Genomic DNA, 18,075 nt, shown 5'->3' on the forward strand with positions numbered 1-18,075 from the left:
GCATGTCGTCCAAAATCATGAAAAAACGTCATAGTATAGCATGTTGTCCAAAAATCATGAAAAAAAAGTCATACTATAGCATGTCGTTCAAAATCGTGAAAAAAAGTCATAGTATAGCATGTCGTCCAAAATCATGAAAAAAAGTCATAGTATAGCATGTGGTCCAAAATCATGAAAAATAGTCATAGTATAGTATGTGGTCCAAAATCATGAAAAATAGTCATAGTATAGTATGTGGTCCAAAATCATGAAAAAAAGTCATAGTATAGCATGTGGTCCAAAATCATGAAAAATAGTCATAGTATAGTATGTGGTCCAAAATCATGAAAAAAAGTCATAGTATAGTATGTGGTCCAAAATCATGAAAAAAAGTCATAGTACAGCATGTGGTCCAAAATCATGAAAAAAAGTCATAGTATAGCATGTGGTCCAAAATCATGAAAAAAAGTCATAGTATAGCATGTGGTCCAAAATCATGAAAAAAAGTCATCGTATAGCATGTGGTCCAAAATCATGAAAAAAAGTCATAGTATAGCATGTGGTCCAAAATCATGAAAAAAGTCATAGTATAGCATGTGGTCCAAAATCATGAAAAATAGTCATAGTATAGCATGTGGTCCAAAATCATGAAAAAAGTCATACTATAGCATGTGGTTCAAAATCATGAAAAAAGTCACAGTATAGCATGTGGTTCAAAATCATGAAAAAAAGTCACAGTATAGCATGTGGTCCAAAATCATGAAAAATAGTCATAGTATAGTATGTGGTCCAAAATCATGAAAAAAGTCATAGTATAGCATGTGGTCCAAAATCATGAAAAAAAGTCATAGTATAGCATGTGGTCCAAAATCATGAAAAAAAGTCATAGTATAGTATGTGGTCCAAAATCATGAAAAATAGTCATAGTATAGCATGTGGTCCGAAATAATGAAAAATAGTCATCGTATAGCATGTGGTCCAAAATCATGAAAAAAAGTCATAGTATAGCATGTGGTCCAAAATCATGAAAAAAAGTCATAGTATAGCATGTGGTCCAAAATCATGAAAAATAGTCATCGTATAGCATGTGGTCCAAAATCATGAAAAATAGTCATAGTATAGCATGTGGTTCAAAATCATGAAAAATAGTCATAGTATAGCATGTGGTCCAAAATCATGAAAAATAGTCATAGTATAGCATGTGGTCCAAAATCATGAAAAATAGTCATAGTATAGCATGTGGTTCAAAATCATGAAAAATAGTCATAGTATAGCATGTGGTTCAAAATCATGAAAAAAAGTCATAGTATAGCATGTGGTCCAAAATCATGAAAAATAGTCATAGTATAGCATGTGGTCCAAAATCATGAAAAAAGTCATAGTATAGTATGTGGTCCAAAATCATGAAACAAGTCACAGTATAGCATGTGGTCCAAAATCATGAAAAAAAGTCATACTTTAGTATGTGGTCCAAAATCATGAAAAAAAGTCATCGTTTAGAATGTGGTCCAAGATCATGAAAAAAAGTCATACTTCAGTATGTGGTCCAAAATCATGAAAAAAAGTCATACTTTAGTATGTGGTCCAAAATCATGAAAAAAAGTCATAGTTCAGTATGTGGTCCAAAATCATGAAAGAAAGTCATAGTGTAGTATGTGGTCCAAAATCACAAAAAAAAGTCATAGTATAGCATGTGGTCCAAAATCATGAAAAATAGTCATAGTTTAGTATGTGGTCAAAAACCATGAAAAATAGTCATAGTATAGCATGTGGTCCAAAATCATGAAAAATAGTCATAGTTTAGTATGTGGTCAAAAACCATGAAAAATAGTCATAGTATAGCATGTGGTCCAAAATCATGAAAAAAAGTCATAGTATAGCATGTGGTCCAAAATCATGAAAAATAGTCATAGTATAGCATGTGGTTCAAAATCATGAAAAAAAGTCATAGTATAGCATGTGGTCCAAAATCATGAAAAAAAGTCACTGTATAGTATGTCGTCCAAAACCATGAAAAAAAGTCATAGTATAGCATGTGGTCCAAAACCATGAAAAATAGTCATAGTATAGCATGTGGTTCAAAATCATGAAAAAAAGTCATAGTATAGCATGTGGTCCAAAATCATGAAAAAAAGTCACTGTATAGTATGTCGTCCAAAACCATGAAAAAAAGTCATAGTATAGCATGTGGTCCAAAATCATGAAAAATAGTCATAGTATAGTATGTCGTCCAAAACCATGAAAAAAAGTCATAGTATAGCATGTGGTCCAAAACCATGAAAAATAGTCATAGTATAGTATGTCGTCCAAAATCATGAAAAAAAGTCATAGTATAGTATGTGGTCCAAAATCATGAAAAAAGTCATAGTATAGCATGTGGTCCAAAATCATGAAAAAAAGTCATAGTATAGTATGTGGTCCAAAATCATGAAAAAAAGTCATAGTATAGCATGTGGTTCAAAATCATGAAAAAAAGTCATAGTATAGCATGTGGTCCAAAATCATGAAAAAAAGTCATAGTATAGCATGTGGTCCAAAATCATGAAAAAAAGTCATAGTATAGCATGTGGTCCAAAATCATGAAAAAAGTCATAGTATAGCATGTGGTTCAAAATCATGAAAAAAAGTCATAGTATAGCATGTGGTCCAAAATCATGAAAAAAGTCATAGTATAGCATGTGGTCCAAAATCATGAAAAATAGTCATAGTATAGCATGTGGTCCAAAATCATGAAAAATAGTCATAGTTTAGTATGTGGTCCAAAATCATGAAAAATAGTCATAGTATAGCATGTGGTCCAAAATCATGAAAAATAGTCATAGTATAGCATGTGGTCCAAAATCATGAAAAAAAAGTCATAGTATAGTATGTGGTCCAAAATCATGAAAAAAAGTCATAGTATAGCATGTGGTTCAAAATCATTAAAAATTGTAATAGTATATCATGTGGTCCTAAATCATGATAATTAGTCATAGTATAGCATGTGGTCCAAAACCATGAAAAAAAGGTCATAGTATAGCATGTGGTCCAAAATCATGAAAAAAAGTCATAGTATAGCATGTGGTCCAAAATCATGAAAAAAAGTCATAGTATAGCATGTGGTCCAAAATCATGAAAAAAAGTCATAGTACAGCATGTCGTCCAATACCATGAAAAAAAGTCATGGTATAGCATGTCGTCCAAAACCATGAAAAAAAGTCATAGTACAGCATGTCGTCCAAAATCATGAAAAAAAGTCATAGTATAGCATGTGGTCCAAAATCATGAAAAATAGTCATAGTATAGTATGTGGTCCAAAATCATGAAAAAAAGTCATAGTATAGCATGTGGTTCAAAATCATGAAAAAAAGTCATAGTATAGCATGTGGTCCAAAATCATGAAAAAACGTCATAGTATAGTATGTGGTCCAAAATCATGAAAAATAGTCATAGTATAGCATGTGGTCCAAAATCATGAAAAAAAGTCATATTATAGCATGTGGTCCAAAATCATGAAAAAAGTCATAGTATAGCATGTGGTCCAAAATCATGAAAAATGGTCATAGTATAGCATGTGGTCCAAAATCATGAAAAATAGTCATCGTATAGCATGTGGTTCAAAATCATGAAAAAAGTCATAGTATAGCATGTGGTCCAAAATCATGAAAAAAGTCATAGTATAGCATGTGGTCCAAAATCATGAAAAAAGTCATAGTATAGCATGTGGTCCAAAATCATGAAAAAAGTCATAGTATAGCATGTCGTCCAAAATCATGAAAAATAGTCATGGTATAGCATGTGGTTCAAAATCATGAAAAAAAGTCATAGTATAGCATGTGGTCCAAAATCATGAAAAAAGTCATAGTATAGCATGTCATCCAAAATCATGAAAAAAAGTCATAGTATAGTATGTGGTCCAAAATCATGAAAAAAAAGTCATAGTATAGTATGTCGTCCAAAATCATGAAAAAAGTCATAGTATAGTATGTGGTCCAAAATCATGAAAAAAGTCATAGTATAGTATGTGGTCCAAAATCATGAAAAAAAGTCATAGTATAGCATGTGGTCCAAAATCATGAAAAAAAGTCATAGTTTAGTATGTGGTCCAAAATCATGAAAAAAAGTCATAGTTCAGTATGTGGTCCAAAATCATGAAAAAAGTCATAGTATAGCATGTCGTCCAAAATCATGAAAAAAAGTCATAGTATAGCATGTCGTCCAAAATCATGAAAAAACGTCATAGTATAGCATGTGGTCCAAAATCATGAAAAAACGTCATAGTTTAGTATGTGGTCCAAAATCATGAAAAAAAGTCATAGTTCAGTATGTGGTCCAAAATCATGAAAAAAAGTCATAGTATAGCATGTGGTCCAAAATCATGAAAAATAGTCATAGTATAGTATGTGGTCCAAAATCATGAAAAATAGTCATAGTATAGCATGTGGTCCAAAATCATGAAAAATAGTCATAGTATAGTATGTGGTCCAAAATCATGAAAAAAAGTCATAGTATAGCATGTGGTCCAAAATCATGAAAAATAGTCATAGTTTAGTATGTGGTCCAAAATCATGAAAAATAGTCATAGTATAGCATGTGGTCCAAAATCATGAAAAATAGTCATAGTATAGCATGTGGTCCAAAATCATGAAAAATAGTCATAGTATAGCATGTGGTCCAAAATCATGAAAAATAGTCATAGTATAGCATGTGGTCCAAAATCATGAAAAATAGTCATAGTTTAGTATGTGGTCCAAAATCATGAAAAATAGTCATAGTATAGCATGTGGTCCAAAATCATGAAAAATAGTCATAGTATAGCATGTGGTCCAAAATCATGAAAAAAAGTCATAGTATAGTATGTCGTCGAAAATCATGAAAAAAAGTCATAGCACAGCATGTGGTCCAAAATCATGAAAAAAAGTCATAGTATAGCATGTCGTCCAAAATCATGAAAAAAAGTCATAGTATAGCATGTCGTCCAAAATCATGAAAAAAAGTCATAGCACAGCATGTGGTCCAAAATCATGAAAAAAAGTCATAGTATAGCATGTGGTCCAAAATCATGAAAAAAAGTCATAGTATAGCATGTGGTCCAAAATCATGAAAAAAAGTCATAGTATAGCATGTGGTCCAAAATCATGAAAAATAGTCATAGTATAGCATGTGGTCCAAAATCATGAAAAAAAGTCATAGTATAGCATGTGGTCCAAAATCATGAAAAATAGTCATAGTATAGCATGTGGTCCAAAATCATGAAAAAAGTCATAGTATAGCATGTGGTCCAAAATCATGAAAACAAGTCATAGTACAGCATGTGGTCCAAAATCATGAAAAAAAGTCATAGTATAGCATGTGGTCCAAAATCATGAAAAAAAGTCATAGTATAGCATGTGGTCCAAAATCATGAAAAAAAGTCATAGTATAGCATGTGGTCCAAAATCATGAAAAATAGTCATAGTATAGCATGTGGTCCAAAATCATGAAAAAAAGTCATAGTATAGCATGTGGTCCAAAATCATGAAAAATAGTCATAGTATAGCATGTGGTCCAAAATCATGAAAAATAGTCATAGTATAGCATGTGGTCCAAAATCATGAAAAATAGTCATAGTATAGCATGTGGTCCAAAATCATGAAAAAAAAGTCATAGTATAGCATGTGGTCCAAAACCATGAAAAAAAGTCACAGTATAGCATGTCGTCCAAAATCATGAAAAAAAGTCATAGTATAGCATGTGGTCCAAAACCATGAAAAAAAGTCATAGTATAGCATGTCATCCAAAATCATGAAAAAAAGTCATAGTATAGCATGTGGTCCAAAACCATGAAAAAAGGTCATAGTATAGCATGTCGTCCAAAACCATGAAAAAAAGTCATGGTATAGCATGGCGTCCAAAATCATGAAAAAAAGTCATAGTATAGCATGGCGTCCAAAACCATGAAAAAAAGTCATAGTATAGCATGTCGTCCAAAATCATGAAAAAAAGTCATAGTATAGCATGTGGTCCAAAATCATGAAAAAAAGTCATAGTATAGCATGTGGTCCAAAACCATGAAAAAAGTCATAGTATAGCATGTGGTCCAAAACCATGAAAAAAAGTCATAGTATAGCATGTCGTCCAAAATCATGAAAAAAAGTCATAGTATAGCATGTCGTCCAAAACCATGAAAAAAAAGTCATAGTATAGCATGTGGTCCAAAATCATGAAAAAGAAGTCATAGTACAGCATGTCGTCCGAAATCACGAAAAAAAGTCATAGTATAGCATGTGGTCCAAAACCATGAAAAAAAGGTCAGAGTATAGCATGTGGTCCAAAACCATGAAAAAAAGTCATAGTATAGCATGTCGCCCAAAACCATGAAAAAAAGTCATAGTATAGCATGTCGTCCAAAATCATGAAAAAAAGGTCAGAGTATAGCATGTGGTCCAAAACCATGAAAAAAAGTCATAGTATAGCATGTCGTCCAAAACCATGAAAAAAAGTCATAGTATAGCATGTCGTCCAAAATCATGAAAAAAAGTCATAGTATAGCATGTCGTCCAAAACCATGAAAAAAAAGTCATAGTATAGCATGTGGTCCAAAATCATGAAAAAGAAGTCATAGTACAGCATGTCGTCCGAAATCACGAAAAAAAGTCATAGTATAGCATGTCGTCCAAAACCATGAAAAAAAAAGTCATAGTATAGCATGTGGTCCAAAACCATGAAAAAAAGTCATAGTACAGCATGTCGTCCGAAATCACGAAAAATAGTCATAGTATAGCATGTGGTCCAAAACCATGAAAAAAAAGTCATAGTATAGCATGTGGTCCAAAATCATGAAAAATAGTCACGAAAAAAGTCATATTATAGTGTGTTGTTCTTTTTATGACAGAAAAGGCCCCTAAAAATGTCGCAACACGCATCCGAAGTTTTTTGAAACGCTAGTGTGAAATCAGGCTGCAACGATCCCAAAAAGAGCCGTGACATCCTGGAGGGACTGACGTGGATATAAACACTGAGCTGCGGTGTTAACAGTCAGAGTTTGTGTGATTTAATTACACAAAATAAATACCGCGTGTTGGGTCTTACCCAGTGAAGCATAGGATCCAGGAGGCAGCGCCGAGGCCGAACTGAAGGGTGAAGCCGCCGACACTGCAGAGGGCACGGCGGGCATCCTGGTGCGGGCTGTAGCGGTGGCCGCCGCGTTGACGTCCACATCGCTGCGAGAGCGCTGGAGGGAGCCTGGAGAGGAGGCTGCAGCAGGAGTCCTGGTGTGCGCCGGTTTGGCTGGAGGAGGAGCAGATAAGATCCAACGTTCGAACAGGAAGTGAACTTACACTGCACAACGCCAAGACCTGACTCCATGAAACCACTTAGGTTAAGGCTGCACTTAAGGGTTCATCTAAGGGTGATCAATCTTCTTCACCTGTCATGTTGTGAATGGATTAAAGAACTCACATCTTGTAGCCCCGCCTCCAAAGGTGTTCTTGACGGACAGCGGGCGGCTGCAGAGAGAGGGTTAAAGAGAGACACGTGCTAAATGTCTTGAGTGTACATTATTGTATCGATGGATCAGAGAGGAGGTGGCGGCGTCTCACTTGAGGCTCTCCTGGGAGGAAGAGGAGGAGCGGTCTGAGGCCGGCAGTGACATCAGGCTGTCCCCGCTCCTCAGGTGAGCCTGCAGAGCCTTCTGATAGGACGACTCCAGGCCCTGGAACAGCTGCTCCGCCTCCCGCCTGAAGTGACCGTGGAAGCTCCAGTAGCACCTGTGACGGCAAGCCGGAGGACCAAAAATCAACCCTCACGTCTCCATGATCTGACTGTGATGTGAGCGAGCGTACAGGAAGTGGTTACTTACTTCCTGGCCACAGAGCGAGCCTCGGCGTCTGCATCATGGATCCCTTTCTTTATCGTCTCCATGACAACTGTCGCGTGTCTACGAAGGAGGAAGAAAGAGGAAAGTCTTCACTAAAATATAAAACACCACAGGTTCATGACACAGAGTGAGTCAGTGATTTATGACATCATCACGTGAAGTCATGTGATGGCAGATTTCTGCAGGGAACACGGCGACCTCTGACCTCCTGGATGAGTCAGAAACCGCCCTTGTGTTCTGAGCTCTGGACTCCATCAGGTGAACCAACCCTCTGGGCCCAGTTTTAAAGAATATTATGGGATGTCCACGTCACTGTGTGTTTATTTTCTCTCTTATCCTTTAAAATGTAAATTAAGTTTTTATTTTATTTTATTTTTGTATCATAATTACATCACTCTCTCTTCTATATAATCTATTTCTATTTGTTTTGTATAATATTTTTTTTATTTATATTTATTTTATTACTATTTCCATTAACTCTTTTTATTTTTATTTACTTTTATTAATCTCTATTTTCCTAAATTTATCTATTTTATTACTCTTATATTCAGTTTATTTATTGGATTTTTATTATTTTTGATCAATTAATATTTTCTTAAATGTCTTTACTTATTTAGTTTTTATATCTTTTTTGTTTGATTTTTATTTATATTTCTTAATTTCTATTTTTCGTTCTTTATTTTTTATTTAGTGTTTTTTATTTTATTTTTATTTCATAACTATTATTATTATTATTAAGTCTTTCTTATTTGATTTTTATTTACTTTTATTAATTTCTATTTTCCTAAATTTATTTATCTATTTTATTACTCTTATATTCAGTTATTTTTGATCAATTAATATTTTCTTAAATGTCTTTATTTAGTTTTTATGTCTTTTTTGTTTGATTTTTTATATTTCTTAATTTCTATTTTCTTAAAGTTATTTATCTATTACTATAATCATTGAGTCTTTAATTTGATTTTTATGTATTTATTATTCTTTTATTTTTTCTTAACTGTCTTTATGTATTTATTTCATTACTATTAGAGTCTTTGATTTTTATTTTTTATTTATTTTTTTTTCATGAAGTGTTTTTATTCTTTTTGAATAATTAATAATTTCTTAAATGTCTTTATTTATGTAGTTTCTTTATTACTATTATAATTAAGTCTTTTTTTGTTTGATTTTTATTTATATTTCTTAATTTATCTATGAATACTATCATCAAGTCTTTGATTTTTATTCATTCTTTTTTCTTAAATGTATTTATTTATTTTATTATGAATTCTTTATTAGATTTTTATTTATTTTTAATAATTTCTATTTTCTTTTCATAATAATAATAATAATTAGTCTCTTTTATTAGCACGATTTCTCTGTCTCTCCATTTATAGGGTTTTTTATTTTAGTATAATTATTTTTATTAATTTTTATTGACAGTTACACAAAGAAAAAAGATGACTGATAGATGAGTACTGACACCATAATAATATATTTTTTCACACATTATTTTTAACATGTTAATTTTCACAAGCAGCTGCACAAAAGCGCTGGCTCATAAAACACTGATCTAAAACTGACACATTTTGATTTAAATCAGAGAAACATCTGTTCAGACATTAATAAATAAGATTCAGATGTGAGCAGCTGTTTGGTCGCTGACAGATTCTAACAATGCTTCTGTCTTCATTCGTTCTGTGCAGCTTCATGTCGACTTTGTTTTATAAAAGACAGTGTGGTGTGTATTTGGCCCTCACTCTCTCTCTCACACACACACACACACACACACACACACACACACACACACAGAGTGATCGATGAGAACCAGAGAGCTCCCCTGGTACTGGGGGAGGCTCAGCTCAGGTTTCTCCCTGGTGGCGGCGGCAGGAAGCAGCCAGCCAGAAACACAATGAGGCTTTTGGAAGCAGACAGAGATCCCCCTGGCATCGCCATGGAAACTGCTCAGACAGACCTCGACCTGGCCGGTGTCACGTTTCACGGGAAGGCAGCGTGTCGCACTCTGAAGCTTTCACTAGTCACTATTTTACACTTACTGTACAGACATGTGCGTCTGCTCAGATTATAAAGGGTTAATTATTACTGATGGAGAAATGATGTCAGCAGCTCGGTGGCAGCGTGACGTGTCTCACCTCTCCAGAGAGCTGGTGTGCCACTCCTGCAGCAGCAGGTCCAAGAACTCGAAGCAGCGCCTGAAACACAAGAGAAGAAGAACTGAGGCGTCGCCTGGACACACACGAGGACGTGACAACAACTAAACTAAATTAAAAAATAACCTAAATTAAATGAAGTGAAGAAAATATAAAAAATATATATAATAAAATAACAATATAACAAATATATAAAAACAAATTATAAATATAAATATATCAAGAAAATAAAACAAAATAAAACTAAAAAAATAAAACAAATACACATTTAAGAAATAAAGCAAATCAACCATATCAAAAATAATAAAAATAAAATGTTTAATAAATAAATACAATACAATACAATGTAATACAATTATAAATACATTAATTCAATGTAAATAGATAAATAATCAAAATAGAAATTAAAAATAAATATTATAAAACATAATCAAATACAAATAAAGAAAAATAAAATACTTAAATAAAATTAATAACAAATCTAAATATATTAATTCATTAAGTTAATATAATCAAATAAAAACATAATCAAAATAAAATAAAACTTAATAAATAAATAGAATGCAAATTTAGATATTTAAAGCAAAATAAAAAAAAATGAATATAATAGAAATAAAAATAAAAAACACCAAATAAAATAAAACAAATTTTAATATATTTATAAAATAAAAGACAATAAATAAATAAAATAATAAATAAAATGCAAGTAAAATACCTTAATAAAATAAACTACAAATAAAATCATATAAATTATATAAACAAATAAAAACATAAAATGAATCAAATAGGGGAAAAAAGTGAAAAATGGCCAGAATAAAATAAATAACAAATCTAAATGTATTAATAAACAAGACAAATGAAAAATAAATAAATGTTAATTAAATAAAAAAAGTTAATTAACAAATTTAGATATATAAAGTAAAATAAAAAAATGAATATGACAGAAATAAAAAAACTAATAAAATAAAAAATATAAATATATTAATAAAATAAAAGACAATAAATACATAAAATAATAAATAAAATACAAGACAAATACCTTAATAAAATAAAATACAAATATAAAAATTAAATAAAACAAATAAAATCATAAAAATGAATAAAAATAGAATTAAAGTAAAAAGTGAGCATAATAAAATAAATAAATACATTAATAATAACATACAGTGAACAACAGAAAGTGTCTCACCTTCTGACGGCCACAGATTTAGAGGTGCAGTTGCTGGTGATGATGGGGATGAGACGGGGGAAGTGTGTGTGCTGCAGAACAAGAGAAACAAAGCGTGATGTCATCAAGTCTTAATCGACCTCACAGCTCTGACATCATCTGCGTAACGCTGCTACATACTCTGAGGATGAGGCGGATGGCGGCCACGCCGGAGGTGGCCATGACTTTGGCACTGTTGGGGACCAGGTTGAGGAGGATGGGCATGGTGGCCTCTGCAGAGTGGTCGAACTTACTGCCGAGCACCGACGACAGGTGTCTGGAGACGGAAAGGCGAAGCGGACCGTTTAGGTTTCAATAAAGTGTGACGTACGAATAACAGTAAATACAACCATCGAGTCACGTCTCACCCCAGAGTGATGCACGCCTCTCTCACCACCTGAGAGCGCAGGTCCTTGGCCGACAGCTTGAACGCCGCTTCCATCAGACGCAGCTGCTGAGGAAACCCGTCGAACTCTGCGGCGCCGGCCAGGAGCAGCGAACGCACCTTCTTCAGCTGGACGAGCACGAGAGGAGAAGAGACAGTGATCAACAACACGACAGTTACACCGAACTGTCCTCGATTATTATCTTAAATAAAAATGATAAAATATTAATGACTAAATAAAAATGCTAAAAAACTGAAAATATAAATATATAAATTAAATAAAACCAATTAAAAAATAATAATACCAAAAAGTAAATATAACAAAATAAATAAAATACGTTTATATACATACATATAAATTTAATAAACACAACAAAATTAAAACAAAGAAAAACAAAAATAAATATAATTAAATAAAAAATATAATTAAAAATCAATCAATAAATATAATAAATACAAATAAAAATGCTGAAATAAAAAAAACGAAAAAAATAAATTAAATCAAATCACTTAAAACATGTTAATAAATAATAAATAAGAAATAAAACTAAAAAGTAACTCTAATAAAATAATAAATGCAAACTAAAAAGTAAACATAATTAAACAATATTATTAAATATAAATAATTAAATGTAATAAATACAAATAAAATACCAAAATAAAACAAATGAAAAATGTATTATTAAAACATATCAAAAGAAAAACAGAAAAATCTAAATAAATAAAAAGGTAGGAAATAAAAAATAACATATTCAAATAAAAAACACAATTCAAAACAAATATATTAAATTCAAATAAAATGCCGAAATAAAATAAAATGAATAGAACCAATTAAAATATATAAATAAATAAGAAGAAATAAAAAATAAATAAATAAATAATAAAAATCAAAAAAAATTAAAAAGTCAATATAATTTAATACAAATAAAGTACCTGAACATAACAAATTATTCATCAAATGAAAAACAGAAAAATCAAAATAAACAAATGTGTATGAAATTAAAAAACGTGATATCTCACCGCGGCCACTCTGAGCTCCCAGTCCCTCTTATCGTCTGACAGCACGTCTCGAATCTTCGTCATGGCCTCCTCTACCTCCCTGTTGGAGTAGATCTGGTGGAGGAAAGGAAAGGAATGAAGGAGAGGATGGATGAGAGGAAGGCAGCACCCTTTAACCCTTTAAACTCTGGAGGTTAAACGGGGACATTAACAGGACGTCATACCTGCACTGTGGGGACGTCCTCAAAGGCCTGGATGAAGTCCTCCTCGTCCACAGCTCCTGCGCCAGACCCGTCCCTCCCTGCAGACACCACCGTCACAAGTTATGACATCAGTGTCAATCAGATCATCTTTACATCCTTTATTATGTCACTGCAGACGATATTTACACCTGTTGCTTATTGTTGTTATTTCTAGAAGTGTCTGAAAATTAAATAGCTGCAATTACGAGCAACGACGGATCAAAACTTCACACTGCAGCAGGAAATAAAAACATACTGTGGAAATTAAGAAACTGTTCAGATTAGGGATAAATTTGTTTGTTTGTTTGTTTGCTTGTTTTTTTAAACTTGATCAAAACATTTTTAAGCAAATAAACACCAAAAAATTCAGCACGCAACCCCCACCCTCCCCTGACACCCAACAAGTTAAAAAAGATTAGGCATTAGAGAAATAAATTAATTAATCAATTAATGAAAATATTATATTTAACAAAAAATAAAATTAAACAAAATAAGACAGAATAAAACAAAAAAAAATAATCAAATTAAACAAAATAAAATAAAATAAAACAAATTAATTTAAATTGAACAAAATTAAATAAAACAAAATAAAACAAATTAAATTAAATTACGCAAAATAAAACAAACAAAATACAACTAAATTAAATTAAACTTAAATTAAACAAAATAATATAAAATAAAAATAAAACTGAAAAACCCCTAAAATAAAATAAAGTAAAATAAAAATAATAAATTAAAGTAAAACAATAATATGTGTATGAAAGCAAAGGGGCTTGTATTGCAGCAGTGGACTGTAACATGTTTTAAACTGATGTGCAGACCGGTTAGTGACCTATCAGACGGCAGCGTGGACTCTGACCTGCAGACTTGCTGCTGGAGGCGGAGGCGGGGCGTCGAAACGATCCCATGCTCACCGTCTTCTTCCCAGACAGCGAGGCTCCTTTGGACGAGGACGAGGAGCGGCCGCCGTCCCCCGAGTCATCGTCCTCGAAGTTTTTATCTGGAGGAGGGAGAGCAGAGAGGAGAGACACAGAGGGCTCAGGTCACGTGACTAGACAACGAGTCTCCAGTTAAAATCCACCACTGAGCATCTTAACAATGCAGAGCAGGCGGACTCTGAAAGTGTTGGCTAACGTTCAGCTGATGCACAGGACATAACTCACATTCCTACATCCCCAACATAACGAGCTGACGAAGGCGAGGAGGTCAGAGACACAACGCCCCGACAACAACCTGAACAATTAGTCCAGTGTTCCCAGTAAGGAGCCCAGAGCCACCACAGGAGAATACAAACTGGGTCTGTGCTGCCACGCTGACGTTAAACTTCATTAACATTTATTAACGTGCTGCATCGCTTTGTTTACAGGATGTGAACGTTTCTAGTGTTGGATCTGATGTTGATTACTAAACAGGTTCTGCTGACTGTTAATTAGCTCAGGAAATAAAGACAAACAACAACAACAACAATCAAAGAGGCGCAGCCCTGTGGAAACCTCTCCTGTGGTGGACAATGCAGCGCCACGTGAGCACGAGCCTGCAATCAATCCTCCTTCATTATTTAGAGTCCACACACACACACACACACACACACACACACACACAGCGGGGCACGCAGCCAACACATCAGTCATGTGCCATCAGGTTGCAGTTTTTTCCTTCCTCGCAGGATCAGAGCGCGACGCAACACCTCTCAATACCAACACAAGGTGACTCCCAGTGTGTGTGTGTGTGTGTGTGTGTGTGTGTCACCCCAGGTTAAACATGTTAACATAAACACAACACAGCAGGAGAACACCAGCATGATGAAGAGCACTTCAGCTCCAGAGGAAACTCGTCCAAAGATTCACGACGGGTGTTTAAACATCAGATACAACGTCTCTGAGTCAGAATATTTGTTACGGACTGAACTGCGTCATGTTTGCTGATCAACAGATTTAATCTGATCACAGGCGAGCTGGGAAGGCGAAAGCCGAACTATAGGCTACAGATCACAGTGTAAAAGTGAACCACCACATCACTGCTGGTCGCCACAAAAGACAATGAATATAAAGGGAAACTTTGCTGATGTTGAACCAGCTGTGTGGCATCACAGTGTGTGCAGGGGAAGCCAAACAACGTACATGTGATGACACACAGCTGGTTGAATATCAGCAAAGCTTCCATGCTTTCCTTCACTGGTTCCTGTACAGCAGGGTCGGTCTTTAGCCCCTTTTACACTGCCAGGTTTTCAGTGAATGTTGGGCTGTTTTGCCGGCAAGCTGTGAGCGTTTAGACACACAGAGCCGGATTGGCGAGTTGATCCGAGGTGCCCAATTTTCTGCCTCGTAAGGTAGACATATTGGTGGAACCCTTTTAGTTTAAACAGACCGAGGCGGCCTTCTGCAACAGGAGGGGCTGTTGATGACTTGTGGGAGGAGCTGTTGATGATGCCGCACGTGCGAGCCACTGGTGGTGTATAAACAGGAAACAGCTGATAGCAGGAATTAGCGAGCAGCTAGTAGCAAGAGGGAAACACAAACCTGACAGACACTGTAAAGATGAGCAACTGGGGAGACAAGGAATTGCGCGCCCTCCTCGTCCTCGCAAACGAAGAGGCCATTAACCGTCAGATGACGGGGACGGTGAAGGACGGGCCGACTTATGAGAGAATCGCCGAAGGACTGACCAGCCGCGGCTTCCCTCCCACGTCACTGTTTACGTCACACGCTGAGCTACACGTTTTGTTACTTGCTCACGCCCCCCATTGCCCCGAAAAAGGCACATTCTGTATAAACAAAAGTAGGTAGGCGGCATTTTGCTGCACTCCCTGATTTTGTTTTTATACTGCCAATGCTGAAAAAAGACTGGTTGGGCACAATTCCTGTTTAAAAAGGGCTACTGTTTAACTGTTATTATCATTACAAAGCAAAAGCAGCATGTGTATACATTCAGTAGGCTATATCTTCAGTAGCTAGCTAGCTAACCCTACACTTTTCAGGGTCTGATTTTGGTTTTGGAACAGGGAAGAAACGTATATCTTTTTCCAACCTCTCCAGGTAACGAGTATCATTAATACACAATGTGCCCCAGACACAACATTTAGCTCCAAATCCACAAAACCAGCCAGAAAATGAAGGAAATCTGAAAAGATGGAGCACAGCTGTGTTGCTGTCGGATCCTAGTCTGAACTGGCCTGATGCTACGTTATGATTGGCCAGTCTGTGCCTGGGGGTGGGACTTAACGAGAGGTCAGTTAGCTCATGAATTCTTGCATTATTACAAAAAACTTTGTGCGGTCACAGTGATCTTTGACCACCAAATTCTAATCAATTTACTGTTGAATCGAAGTGGACGTTAGCTACCCTGGAAATCCAGAGTTCTCGCGAGAGCACAGTTTGAATTTGCTCAGCGAGTCACTCTGCCAATCAGTAATGATGCTCATTACCTATGCCCATGAAACCGAGCTGCACCAATCACATCGGTGTATCTTATATAGGCGGGCCAGAGGCGAGCTAAACAGATGACGACAAAGTCCGGAATCAGTCAGTAAACACTGCAAGATGGCTACGGATGAACACCAGTTGTTTGAAACGGCTTTGGCCGCTACAATGAACGAGTTAGACTTGGCTTTTTCTCTAAAAGAGGAACAGAAGTCGGCGCTCGAGTCTTTCCTTTGCAAGAAGGACGTTTTTGCTGTTTTGCCGACCGGATACGGCAAGAGTCTAATCTACCAGTTAGCTCCGCTGGTAGCTAAGCTCTGGATACGTCACCCTGTGTGTTGTTCTGATTGGTCGTAGTGTTATCCAATTGCGTGCAGTGATATTTACAAATGCATGTTTGGTGCCGCCCCTCGAGTTTGTTTGGGCCATTTGCATTACTCATAGCCAGACCCTAAATCTTTCTAGATTTGGGTCTGGATTTCCAGGCTAGATGTTTGTGCCAAATTCAAAGAAATTCCCTCAAGGTATTCTTGAGATAAAGCCTCCGGCAACGGCTGAAGTCGACCCAGAGGCAAAAACTCTGTATTCTCTATATTTGTGAGCGCTCAGTAAAATGCTGACAGAAAGTATGGATGCATCAGTTGGGACATTTTGGGTCGATACTGATACTGTTTTTTTATGTTGTTTGTTTTGTTTTTGTTGTTATTTATTTACTGTGAATGAGCACACATTCAATCATCCTGATGTTGTCAACACAGATTTGCTGTTCAAAATGTGGCATCATCAGGGAAACAACAGAGTGCGTCTTCTGACACCTTGATAGTGAGTTTACTGCGTTCTCTCATCCCGACAGAATCTCGGGGAAAATCTCTGTTTGTCTCAAGTATGTTTTCATACATCCCCGGGACGATGGCACAACATCAGTCTGGAGCTCTGCTTTTCAGCAGAGACACAAGAGAATAACATCGACCACTGCCATCAGTGAATGTCACCTTATTTGCCGACAGGCTGATCAACGAGGCAAATGTCGACCGATATTTAGCCGATAAATCGTGCATGCATAACAAAGAGTAAAACAAAAATCCCTTTTTTAAAATCACATAATGGGACTTTTAAAGGTTTCATGGCTGCACAGATGTCCTAACCAGACTGCTCTTTAAGAGGTACTTTAACAATTTTCAACCAGCTCTGTTTCACCGGGATTTTAACAGATAAACAGTGTTAAGGCGCCTCCCTGTGCCGACAGACCCCGGAGCTCCTCAACCATCCGCCACATCAATGTATAAAGAGACCTGGATGTAGTGATGGAGCTGAAGGAAGGTTGCTTAGTGGTGCAAGTAGTGCTACATTACGAGGCCCATAGAGCAGGCACACTACAGACTTACGGAGGCCAGGAGAAAGTGCAGCTAACTACCAGTTTAGCGCTCCGCTAACTTGAATGGAGATAAAATGAATTCACTGTGTGGCTCTTCTTTCCTTTCAAAATGTTATCAGACTGAAATGAGTCATTTCGCTGCAGTTGTGATGCTCAAAAACAGTCATCAACTCATTTATAATTGTCTGAATGTTTTTTCATGATTAAAGTTTTTTGGGGCCCAGTGGCATCATGTGACGAACCAGAACGGTGTAATTCCACTTTCTGCCCCGTTTCTGGGGGCTTGTAACATGTCTTTTGTGTCATCGCTAACACCATTCATCTGCACACAATCCAAACACCGCAGTGACATGACATAGAGCTGGTTGAAAATCTGTAAAGTAGCCCTGAAATTATTATATATCTTACATGTCCTTCAGCGTGAACTACACATCATCATAAACATGATTTAAAAGACAAACTGTTGTGACAGAACGATCTGA

General features: G+C 35.5%; 1 protein-coding gene across 18 annotated transcripts in view; it reads right to left on the reverse strand.

Moving 5' to 3' along the window:
- Positions 1 to 18,075, reverse strand: part of LOC125884802 (CLIP-associating protein 1-A-like) — a 74,425-nt gene that overhangs the window by 36,203 nt on the left and 20,147 nt on the right. For all 18 annotated transcript variants that reach the window (XM_049570022.1, XM_049570020.1, XM_049570021.1 and 15 more), the window contains 11 exons: positions 13,659 to 13,799; positions 12,782 to 12,858; positions 12,579 to 12,671; positions 11,542 to 11,687; positions 11,315 to 11,450; positions 11,156 to 11,226; positions 9,949 to 10,008; positions 7,799 to 7,876; positions 7,539 to 7,706; positions 7,399 to 7,445; positions 7,030 to 7,227 (listed from right to left, as the gene is read on the reverse strand). In XM_049570022.1, the coding sequence (XP_049425979.1) occupies positions 7,030 to 7,227; positions 7,399 to 7,445; positions 7,539 to 7,706; positions 7,799 to 7,876; positions 9,949 to 10,008; positions 11,156 to 11,226; positions 11,315 to 11,450; positions 11,542 to 11,687; positions 12,579 to 12,671; positions 12,782 to 12,858; positions 13,659 to 13,799 (1,215 nt within the window). The remainder of the gene's footprint in view (positions 1 to 7,029; positions 7,228 to 7,398; positions 7,446 to 7,538; positions 7,707 to 7,798; positions 7,877 to 9,948; positions 10,009 to 11,155; positions 11,227 to 11,314; positions 11,451 to 11,541; positions 11,688 to 12,578; positions 12,672 to 12,781; positions 12,859 to 13,658; positions 13,800 to 18,075) is intronic.

This window comes from Epinephelus fuscoguttatus, linkage group LG24, assembly GCF_011397635.1.
Source record: "Epinephelus fuscoguttatus linkage group LG24, E.fuscoguttatus.final_Chr_v1".
Taxonomy (NCBI): Eukaryota; Metazoa; Chordata; class Actinopteri; order Perciformes; family Serranidae; genus Epinephelus; species Epinephelus fuscoguttatus.